The sequence below is a fragment of the Pelmatolapia mariae genome, linkage group LG14 (assembly GCF_036321145.2).
Source record: "Pelmatolapia mariae isolate MD_Pm_ZW linkage group LG14, Pm_UMD_F_2, whole genome shotgun sequence".
Taxonomy (NCBI): Eukaryota; Metazoa; Chordata; class Actinopteri; order Cichliformes; family Cichlidae; genus Pelmatolapia; species Pelmatolapia mariae.
This window is the reverse complement of record NC_086239.1, coordinates 35,384,200-35,396,334: the sequence shown is the minus strand read 5'-3', so window position 1 is coordinate 35,396,334 and position 12,135 is coordinate 35,384,200. Positions and strand designations below refer to the sequence as shown.

The 12,135-nt window shown below is 40.7% G+C and overlaps 2 protein-coding genes across 2 annotated transcripts in view; both read right to left on the bottom strand.

Moving 5' to 3' along the window:
* Positions 1-4,439, bottom strand: part of pak4 (p21 protein (Cdc42/Rac)-activated kinase 4) — a 40,414-nt gene extending 35,975 nt beyond the window's left edge. Inside the window, exon 1 of the mRNA XM_063492693.1 lies at positions 3,564-4,439. The gene's annotated coding sequence lies outside the window, so the exon portion shown is untranslated. The remainder of the gene's footprint in view (positions 1-3,563) is intronic.
* The window catches only part of LOC135933758 (uncharacterized), a 375,148-nt gene extending 363,567 nt beyond the window's left edge, over positions 1-11,581 (bottom strand). Inside the window, exons 1-2 of the mRNA XM_065471916.1 lie at positions 11,041-11,581; positions 10,135-10,841 (exon numbers count right to left, since the gene is read on the bottom strand). Coding sequence (XP_065327988.1) covers positions 10,135-10,841; positions 11,041-11,581 — 1,248 coding nt within the window. The remainder of the gene's footprint in view (positions 1-10,134; positions 10,842-11,040) is intronic.
* Positions 11,582-12,135: the final 554 nt, after the last annotated feature.

Here is a 12,135-nt window from a genome sequence, read left to right as displayed (position 1 = left end):
CATGTCTTCAAAGTTTCATACCTGGAAACATAGTGGCTGCAACTTTCTGATCTCTTTTTTGAAATAGACACCCTGTTGCTCTTTACTCAGACCACACCAGAAAATTGTTTCTTTATTTTTTTTCCCCAAACACCATCAGTTTCTTACTCGATAACAAATCCCACACACACCTCATGCTCCTGCCTGTTATTGCCCTTTTGCCTCCAGCCATCACCTTGTACATCGCTGTGAAAGCTGTTTGGACTTCACAGAAGAAGCCTGAACAGCAGCTGCATTCGGGCCCTTCTGGTCAGTTCGCATCAAAGCAATGACAACATCCCTCCTGCCAGCAGCTCTGTCTCCTGCTGGACACATCTGTCAACAGTCATCTGTGATTTCTGATCATTTCCACCTTTATGGCTCGACTCCTCTGCTGTGATTCACCTAAAAACTGGCCAGGAATCAAGAAAAACTCTTAAATCTGCTTGGAGTGAATCCTTCAAACTCAGTAGATTTTAGGTACTGCAGCTTGCATTATAAATATGAGCAAAGGAAATACAGAAACTGCAGAGGAATTTGAAAAAAGTAGCATATAGCAAGTGATCAGACATATTTTTGAATGCCTCTTCTTTACTGCTAAATACAGTTAGAAGCAAAAAATCTTTAGCCCCATTGTGTATTAGGTTTATTGGCATAAATTCAGTGTCCAGCAGGTTTATCACCAAAGCCTACATTGCACACTGAAATAGCTGCCAAATGGGCCTTTATTATGGAAGAAGTTTGTCTAGCTTTGTCTAGTAAATTCTGCATAAAACAGCACCTCAAAGTGTGTAACTATAAGTACACTTCTTTCTAACTACCTTAGTCAAGTCCCAATACAGCTTCTCCATATTAATGGTTCAGACAGCCACTATCTAGGACTTCCTCTGAAACCCAAAGCCAATATTCTGAGGTGTGCTTGGGTCACTGTACTACTACTGAAAGGTCCATCAATGCTTCCTCACTGACAGCATTACATTTTCTTCCAGGATTTCTGATACTTTACTTACTACATGTTGCCTGTTGTACTTTGTAGGCTTTTGCATTACCTGAGGAATCAAAGAAGTCTCTGACATCATTGAGCCACGATCATGCTTTACTATAGGTCGGTTCATTCTTCCTTCTCCAGACACATTTCTGACCCATAGGCCAAAAGTTCTAGTTTTGTTTTGTCCCCCCCAAAGATCTGTGTCATCATTTCAATCATCATCAGTAATGAGTCACAGCACTTCGATAAATCATATGATCTTGGGAATAAATTTAGGAACAGGTTTCATTTTAGCCAGTGAAACTGCTAGTCAGTGACTGAAACTGGCAGGGCTCTCTTAGGTTTGGCCCTGTTACATAGTGCCAGCAGGCAAATGACAGGAAATGAAGGAGAGATGGATGCAGCAAAGGTTCCCAACAGACTTCTACCCGCAGACATTGTGGTTTATTCTTGTCTTAGCCAAAGGAAATTATTATGAAGTAGTAAAATTAAAGTAAAAAAGCATTGTTAAATGTATTTATCCTGCCAGGTAGTATCATAAGTTTCCTGCCAGTAAGCAGAATAAACACTAAGCTGCATCTTTTGGGACCAGTTTTGATTATTTATACTGGGATGAAGGCTTTTTGAGCAACCTCCAGGGTACCACAAAACCCCCTCTTTTACCCTGCAGGGAGAGCCAACTGGAGCCTCCTTTCAGGATGAGAATAAAGTATAATACTGATATCCTACTTTAAGGAAAAACAAACAAAAACCAAACAGCAGCATACACTTTATGCTCCTTTCCCAACAGACTCTCTATATGCCCCTTGTCTGCCACACAAAGTCATTTATTTTTCCACTTGCAGATTGTCTGCTGCTTCTATGACCTGCATGGATTTGGTTTATCTGGTCCACATATTATGTCAGTGAGGATGACTGTTTAACCTGCCAGCCTGTTTTTCCTGTTTGATTACCTCAATTGGCTCCTCGTTTTTCACCACAGAGCAGACAATTCCAATGTTTCTACAACTAGCAGCAGACAGAAGAAGATGCTTTTTATTAAAGCTGTTCTGGAAACCCGAAAAAGTAAACAGAACTTAAACATTTTCTGCTAGAAAAGCTAATTACTTTCTTTCACCTGTCCCTTTGGGCTTTGGTTTGTATAATTTTAAAATTATCAGGGACCTAACAAGGTATTTTAAAACCATGTTATCTCAACACTGTTAGATTCATATTCAGCACATATGCTGTGTTTTTTGTTCACAATGAACAATCACTCAAAGAAAACACACACATTTCCAATTTTTTCCAGTAAACTTGCCATTTGTTTCTTTCAGATTCAGTAGAGGTTGTTGTAATTTAGATATTAGTTGTAATTACATTAGGTGTAGTAGTTGTCGTAATTACAGATATTAGTCAGTTAGCTACTATCTAACAAAAATATAACTTTTCAATATGGCTGTACTGATTGTGAAATTCTGCACTGATACTGTTAAAAGAATTTGGCCTAAATCCTATCCTCATGTACCCACAGTTTATTTAAATGTACTTTTCTTGTTATCTGTTCCCACTTCTGTGCTATAAACACTAACATCTTTTTAAAAGACTTTCACCTTTTCATCACACTGCCTTTGAACTCTCCAGCAGATAAACTTAACTGTTTATCTTACTTACTAGTAGATGGATATCAGCTGTCTTGCAGCTGCATCCCATCTCGCAACTTAACACGTGAATATTCCTGATGAATATTTTGCCATATATGATGTAGATGCTCCCGCTGCTGTTTGGGAATGGTGCATATGTGAGAGAGGAGTGACCCCTTCATACAGCTTCTCTGGCATCCCAGGAATGTATGGTGTGCCCAGCACCAACCGCACGACCTTACAAACACAAACCCCCCCTTTCCTCTCACTGCACACTCATGAAGCACAACACAAATGAAATCCATAACATGACATCCGCCAGCCAAGAGGAAAAGAAGCGGGAGGGGGGGGAAAGAGACTAAAAAGGAGAATTCATTCATGCACGAGAGAGAGAGAGGGAGTAGCTTAATATCCTCTTTTCCTGCTTTAGCCTGCCCACACAAACAACTCAGTCCTCCTTCACAGGTGAAAACGGAAGTTCACCGTGATCCTGATTATCAGGAACCAGCTGAACTTATCGGAAAGCAGACTAGCAGACTCAGAGTTGCCAGAACCCGTTTGTCTCCTGGGTGTGCAAATGAGCCATCCTGTGAGCTTATGAGATCTTAGCAAAGGAAGACAGTTTGAACCTAAATTTAGCTTCACATTTTAGTTGTTTAACAACTTTCACAAGTGGCCCTCAGATTTTTTTTCCCCAGCTCAGACACGATTCACTTTAGTCTACGCTTTGAGTGATTCATCAGCTAACAGACAAACACAAGGAGAGCAGACTCAAGGAGGCTGCTCCGGTATCCTCACACCCGGACTGGCCGGACCGACCGGAGCGCAGCTAACGCTAGCCTCCGTTAGCGGCTCAGCGGGGAGCGGAGACGCGCCACAAGCTAACCCACAGCACGGTCCGGTAACCGAAGTCAGAGCCACGCGGGGATACTCACCAGGGATGTCCCAGGAAAACTTTTTCTGCCGACCCCGCGACGTACTTGGAAACTTTCCAAAAATCAGAAGGGCGGGAGCGGACTAACTTCAGGGCAAACTGTGTGATATTAGCCGAAGTCTTACTTTCCCGACGCCATGTTGAACAGAGGAAACTGGAACATCCGGGAAACTGAAACCAATCTCCATGGAAACCGAGTTAGCAACGGGCTACCGGGAGACGACTCTTCTTCGGCTTTTTTTTCTTCTTCTTTGTGGTTGGTAAACATTACCGCCCACCGGTAGACTAATACTGTACCTTCCTCCCAGCTGTTTCTTACATTTGTAGTGCACGTATTATTTATTAATGTAAATTACACTACTCTCTTTTACAATCTCAGTCTCACTATTTACTCTACTTTAACTTAACCTAATTTTTTTATTCTTATTTTCTTTGTTTTTTAATCACTGTTATATATGTAAACATTATCCACTATCTCAGAGGCCGTCACTATGCGGCTGTGGCACTTTAACTTTGTTCTTTATTTATTGTAGACTGCACTATTTTTATTCTTTATCCCGCTGCTGTAACACAATAATATGTTCACATATGGCTTCTTCTTGGCATGACAAAGATTTGTTCTGCACTCTCCATATACCAGCTGCTTTAAAATCACCAACTAACCTAACATGCATGTCTTTGGACTGTTTGAGGAAGCTGGAGTAACAGAAGAGATCCCACGAGTGCACAGGGAGAACATCTAAACTCCACACAGAAAGGTCTCAGCCAACCCGGGAATTTGAACCTTTCAGTAAACCCCTTTGCTAACCACTTCAGGATGCTTTCCATAACAGAATTGTTTAAGTTTATATCTTGAGAGTTAATGTAAGGTTACAACAAGAGAAACAAACAAAAAAAATAAATTTTTTAGAAGAAATGTATTGATCTCATGGCAGTAGAGTGTTTTTTAATGTTACAGTGACTAGACACAGTGGTACAAAACGGTCTGTTTTACAAATGTAGCCAATCGTCATATTTGCGGGACTGATGGAGTCTCATACAGGGGCACCTCCAGAATTTTTTCATAGGGGGCCACTAAAAATACTGGGGTGCCACACCAAAAACAGAATTTCCAGTTTTACCATGCTATTGTCAAATATATTTTTGGGGGGTGGCTAGTTTTGTTTTGTTTTATTAATCTACCATGTCCAAGAATGCAGGCACACATACGTACATGCATTAATATGTAGAATATGCAGTAACTTCTGATAAAACAGAGACATTTCAATCAATAACAGGGACAAACAACCTCACTATGAGCTCATATGGTAGGTTTTATCTTAACTTTAGTAAATAAAACTGCTGCAAGTAGGGTTGGTTGATGATTCACCGGGAGAGACGGGAACAAAAGTTGCTGATACAGCGCCAGGCTCCTATTGGGCCCTGTGTGATGCAGAGGTGGTGATGGATAGGTGGGACTACAGCCTTGAGAACAGATATTGGGATGCAATTTGACTTTCTGTGCCAGGCAAAGTTGGAGGGACGTCATTCCTCAGTATAAGTTCAGGGACAACTCATCGCGTTATAGCTGTTGCTCTTGTAGGAGATGAGGAAAGCGAGGAAGGTGGGCGGAGAGATAGGAGAGAGCTAGCTGCACAGTGGGGAGCGCAGATATGTGACAGTCTGCAGGTGGACATGATCATCCATAAGAAGCTTCGGGGCAACAGAGGGATAGTTCAGGGTAATTTAGAGCAGCTAAAGCAAATGTTTGCTAAACATTCACAAAGAAGAACTGTTTTTCTCTGCAGAGCTTTAGCACTGCACTGCAGTGAGAACAGCCCAGACAAGCTGTGTCTGAACCAGAACATCCTCACCTTATCCTAGAATAACACATCTGCATACTCTGGGGATCTGTGAATTCACCATTTTAATCACAGCTGGTTCAGAGCTGCTCATGAGTTTGTTAAAGGGGACTGCAACAGTATGCTTACCGTCCAGAAAAAAACACCCCAGTGATGCCGAGCAGCACCGCAGTGCAGCGAGAACGACCCAGAGAAGGTGTCTCTGTTTGGCATTAAGAGGAATTAGAACTGTATAAACAACCATATTCATTAATCTGCCACTGAAAGCCCTGATTTTGCTATGTTGCCATCTGAAGACAGAGACTTTAAAAAACAAATTAAGCTTTTGTATCACATCTGTGATACAAAAAAAGCTCTTTGTATTAATCAGTGTTTGGCAACAACGGGGGAGGAGATACTGAGGAAAAATCTCATGTCTGGTAATGTGCAGCACAACACACTGACAAACATGTAAACTATGTTTAATTTTGGTGAACATACACTCATCATAATATGTTGTGTGAAAAAAGTAACATTAAAGCTCCCATTGCTTGTATTTTTAGTCTTTGCGGGTCAGCAGCTCTGTTTTCATTGTTTCCTGGCTGATGAATCATTACACTGCACTGTAATTATTATTAATATTATTTTCCCACAAAAATACTGTAAAAAAAAACAACAACCCAGAAATGTACAATAATAATCAATTTCTGTGGTATTTAAAAAAAAAAAAAATCATGTAAATAAAAATACAGATGTTTTAAAGTTACATGAAAAATGTCTGTTTTTACAGATTTCGTTTTATATTTAATAAAGATGTTTAAATCTGTATAAACAACAATATTACCCAATAATAAGTTCAAATACTGTCCAAGTAATTAATCCAATTAAAATAGGAGGAAAGTACTGTTGAATTTTACTTTGTAATTTATGCAACATTTTGTATTTTTAGTCCATTCATAATGTGAAAAAATGATTTACTACACAAATAAACCAGTTTGTTAAACTAGTAACTGGGTTTATATATATATATATATATAAATCTAACATTTTTTACTATACAAACAAAGTTAATGGTTTTACTTCAGAAAATGTAAATACAACATACTGTCAATTACAGATCTTTTCTAGTATATACTGACTGATTATATTTGATTCCACGTAAAATCATGTCTATTTAGTTGATATGATAAGAGTGAAATATTCCATGAACCATGTAAACTCATGGTTCAGCAGCAAGTTATTGGTTTCCATGTATATGATGATCTCATCAGAATTTCCTGTGCTGCTACAGATTAAACTACACAACAGGGTAAATTACATTATGATAGCTTGACCTCAACCAGCAACATCAGTGAAGCAGAACTCAATAAAAATGATTAAATAATGTATAATAATCCTGTGATAGACTGGCCAGCTGTCCCGGGTGTACTCCGCCTCTCACCCTGTGACAAGCTCCAGCATCAGGCTGATCTGGATGAGAATGAATGAATGAATGGACATATGGATGGATGGATGGATGGATGGATGGATGGATGGATGGATGGATGGATGGAAGAACATATTTTTCTGCAGTATCACTTTTCAACTTTAGCCACTAAAGAAAAATGTAAATCTATAATGTAAGTACATTTTTACTTAACGTTGAGAATTAATTGCAAATTTTAAAAACTTTTAAAATTTGTAATCTTGTTTAAAAACAAGCAAACGGCACCATTACGTCATCAACCACATTTCCCTCATCACTGTAAAAGCCAGCATATTACCTCAGTCTCTTTGCAGTTTCATCTGCACAACACTGACCCCTAGTGATCAAATGCACACACTGCTCAGTCAAGCTTTGCTCTGTGGCGTCCTCATCATGGTGAGGGGCTTTCAAAAAGGCCTGATGAGAGAGGGAACAGTTTTCTTTTTGTTTCCCACACACTAATAGAGTCATGTCATTATTAGTTTCAGAAATGATAAAAATAATAATGAAATTTGTGAACTAAACTATGAAGTTTTATTTTACTCTCAAAGACGTGCGTTTCTGTGTATGTTTTATTATTGAACAGCCAATGTTTATATGATGCATTTACCAGATTTCTTCCGCCAATACTAAGTACATACACCTCTTCTGTTCCCGGTTTCATTGTCTGGAGATGAAACTATCACGTTCCCCCTTATTTTCTGTCATATATTTACTGTTACAGTAGTTGGTGATCATATTAAATGTCCCTGAAACCTAAACACACGGAGCTGGAAATGAGCAGGAAAGGTCACCTTTGAGAGTTTCTCTTGGTGGAAACATCTTCCCATTGCTTACTGTATTAATATGTTGATGAAAAACCTACATTAATCTCTTAACCTGCTAACCTCTAATGACAATCAGCTGATTATAACTTCACTTGCAGCTTTAGGAGAAAGTTATATAACTAGAGGTTTCATTGAGCGAGAGTTTGATCATTTATTTCTGCAGTGGAAGTAAATTTGTTACATTTCAAGTAGCAGCTTTTTTTGTCCCATTGCCGATTTGGATCAATACTTTGCTTATTTTCTGGTGTCTCTCCAGCTTATTTACAGGCTTTGTTTGTCCCGGGAGATGTGTGTGTTTGCTGAGCATGCTCCTCTTTTCCAGCTTTGCTCCTGCATGTATAGATAAATCTATATTTACTCATTTCTTTTATACAGAGAAATCACATTTGTCCTTTAAAATTCCTGCTTTCCCTCTCATTGTGGTTTCTAACTCTTAGGGAAAAGATATAGTTATCATCTCAGCTGTGTTTTATAAACTGAGAACAGATGGTTTTCTCATGTTTCACTGCATTAAAGAAGTGTGGAGGAAAGTAAAGGCACCAACATCTGAGGGACTACAGGTTGGACTCTGTGATTAAAATGTGAAGCTGCTCAAACAGCTTTCCTAAATGAATCCACAGCTCAGCAGTTTGTCGAGCCGCCTCGCTGGTTTACATCCTCTTATGAGGTAATGAAAGCCCTGAATGGATGGTACAAAGCAGGACTTCATCATCAATCCTTCCAGTGTTCACTGGACATCTAATTACTTTAACAGGGGGTCAAATGTATTGGACAAAAGTGAAATGTAAAATGTAGTCTGGCCTGTTTCATAGCATGTCACAAATTTCAGGTTTAGCTGCCTGTAGACTGTAAATGCAAAACCATAAAATCAGACATTTATTGTTGTCATTTGTACTCTGAAAAATGCCTGTGCAGTAAAACAGAAATGGTCATGGTGTAAAAGTTCAAAAGATTTTTCAAGGTAAGAAAAGAAACAATCAAAAGTAAAAATACAGCACGAAACACGCACTAAAAGCAAACAAGGAACAAAAACTCAGTAAAAAAATGCTAATCCACATACATCCAAAATAAATACCGCAAAAGATAAAACATTCAGAATGCTCCTGAAATATTTCTTTAAACTCCAAATCTTTTATTGAGTTCAAAAAGCATCTTGAGACCTTTTCAAATATTTTTGTTGTTGTTGTTGTTGTTGTTGAAAGCCTGGAGATCTGTTCCTCAAGAAAGTCTGGCTACTTGGAGGCAAAATATAAAGAAATGATGAATGAACACAATACTGTACTCACAGCATATATACCAAAACAAAGAGCAGAACATTTTATTTCTGACACTAATGAAATATTTTGAGGTGATATTGCTAAATATTTAATTAAATAGAAAGTATGCCCCAATGAAGCACAATTAAAAAACACAACTGAAAGTGTGAAGGATGTATTTGTTAAATGTTTTGCCTACAGATGCGTATGAGCTTCAGTGACATCCCATTATTAATCCACAGGGTTTCATATGATATCAGCATACCATTCACAGCTATAACAACTTTAACTCTTCTGGGAAGTCTTTCCACAAGGTTAAGAAGTGTTTATGGGAATTCTGACCATTCTTCCAAAAGCGTATTTATGACACTGATGCTGGAGGAGAAGGCCTGGCTGTCAGTATTCACCCTAATTCATCCAAAAGCCTTCTATCAGGTTGAGATCAGGACTCTGTGCAGGCAAGTTCTTCCACACCAAACTCGTTCATCTATGTCTTTATGGACCTTGCTTGGTGCACTGGTGCACAGTCATGTTGCAACAGGGTTCATCCCCAAACTGTTGCCACAAAGCTGGGAGCATGAAGTTGTCTGGAACCAACTCCTGAGAAACAACTCCACACCATAATCCGTCTCTACTGCTCTAGAGTCCAGTGGCAGTCAACATATGATGTAAGGCTTGGATGCAGCTGCTCAGCCAAGGAAACCCATCACATGACTATGCACTGTTCTTGAGCTGATCTGAAGCCACATGAAGTTTGGAGTTCTGTAGCGACTGACTTTGTAGAAAGTTGGCGACCTCTGCGGACCATACGCTCCCAGCATCCACTGACCCCACTCTGTAATTTTCTGTGGCCTCCCACTTCATGGCTGAGCTGCTGTCATTCCCAGTTGCTTCCACTTTGTTATAATAATTCAAATTTTATTTGTCACACACACAACCATACACAGTATGACATGAGGTAAAATGCTTGTAGCTGTGCAGTGCCCGACCATTAAATGACAGTAGATTTACGGTAAGATATACAAATTTACAGGTTACTACGAAAATTTACAGCTTAAACTTAGAAATTTACAGTAAAAATGTGCAAATAACAGTTACGTAAGAGATTATTAGTCAAAAGAAATTATATATTATAGGAAGTGTGCAAGAAGAAAAACCAGAGTACGTGTGGTGATGTGATGTGTTTGAGAGTCCAGTCCTACACCTGGTTCAGGGCCCGAATAGCCCGGGGGAAGAAGCTCCTCCTCATTCTCTCTGCTTTGGCCTTAAGGGAGCGGAAGCGCTTCCCAGACCTCAACAGTGAGACGAGTCCATTGTTGGGATGAGAGAGGTCCATCATAATCTTCCTGGCTTTGGTCTTGCACCGCTTGGTGTAGATGGACAGCCGGTCAGGAAGCTCTGATCGAATGATGCGTTCGGCTGAGCGCACCACTCTTTGCAGATCTCGTCTGTCCTGCTTGGTGCTGTTCCCAAACCAGGGGCAGATGTTTCCCGTCAGGACGCTCTCGATGGCGCAGGAGTAAAAGTTCTTGAGCACCCTCAGTGGCAGATGGAAGTCTCTGAGTCTTCTGAGGAAGAAGAGACGCTGGCGGGCTTTCTTAACCAGGGTGTTAATGTGGCAGGACCATGACAGGTCTTGAGTGATGTGGACACCCAGGTATCGGAAACTGTCCACTCTCTCCACTGGCGTGCCACTGATGATGAGGAGCTTGTAATTCCTCGTCTGCTTTGTAGTGAAGTCCACGATCAGCTCCTTAGTCTTGCTGACGTTTAGGAGGAGATTATTCTCCTGGCACCAGGTCTTCAGGTTCCTAATCTCCTCCAGGTAGGTCGTCTCGATGTTGTCGGAGATCAGGCCCACAACAACAGTGTCGTCAGCAAACTTGACAATGGAGGTGGGGTCTGATGTGGCTACACAGTCATAAGTTTACAGTGAGTACAGCCCTGAGGTACTCCAGTGCTAAGTGAGATGGAGGGGGAGGCTTGTTTTCCCACCCTCACAGATTGGGGTCTGTCTGTGAGGAGGTTGAGGATCCACTGACACGGTGATGAGCTGAGTCCTAGATCCGTCAACTTCGTGAAAAGCTTAGATTGAATTATTGTGCTGAACGCTGAACGTCCACGAACAGCATCCTAACATAATTCCCCCTGCCAGTGTCCAGGTGACTCAGGGATGTGTGGAGTAGGTGAGATATGGCGTCGTCTCTGGAACGATTAGTCCGGTAAGCAAACTGAAGTGGGTCAGTGGAGGCAGGAAGTGAAGAAGTAATGTGAGCTCTCATCAGTCTTTCAAAACACTTCATCACAACTGAAATCAGTGCTACTGGGCGGTAATCATTGTGGCAAGCGGGCTGTTGTTTCTTTGGGACAGGGACAATGATGGACTCTTTGAAGCACACAGGAACCACTGCTTGGGCCAGGGAGAGGTTGAAGATCTCCGTGAACACCGGTGCTAGCTGGTCAGCGCAGGCTCTCAGGACCCGGCCAGGTATTGCATCTGGTCCTGCTGCCCTCCTGGTGTTCACCCTCCTGAAGGTGTTCCTCACGGCATGCTCTGTGATGATGAAGGCGTTGTCTTCACTGGTGCACTCCATGCACGCAGCGAGCATAAACGTGTTCAGCTCATCAGCCAGTGAAGCATCGGCATTCATACCACTAACAGCTGACTGTGGAATAGTTAGTAGCAAGGAAAGTTCACAACTGAACTTGTTCCACAAGTGGGATCCTCTCACGGTAACACGGTGGAATTCACTGAGCTCCTGAGAGCAGCTCATTCAATGTTTGTAGAAGCAGTCTGCATGCCTCGGTGCTTGATTTTATACACTTGTGGCCCTGGAAGTGGTTGGAACACCTGAAGTCAATGGTTTGGATGGATGAGTGAATACTTTTGGTAATAAAGTGTAGTTAGAAGCTCCGGATTTAGAAATAACATGCAAAGAGTGTGATGTTTGCTGTATCCTGTGAAATACTCTTGAAGTGAAATAGCTGACCTGTGTGTTTGTCAGTGTAATGATGAAAACCATTCTGTTATCTCATGTTTCACTTCCTAAAACACGGCCTTTTCTGCACTTAGAAAGTTTAAGAACGATGACAGAAACTGATCAGCCAATTGCTTTTAGTCTATTTTGGAGAATATTATGAAGTGCACAGTTCCTGTGGATTAAAGCTGCCATAAATGAATGATGAATGTCGACTCTTACATTTT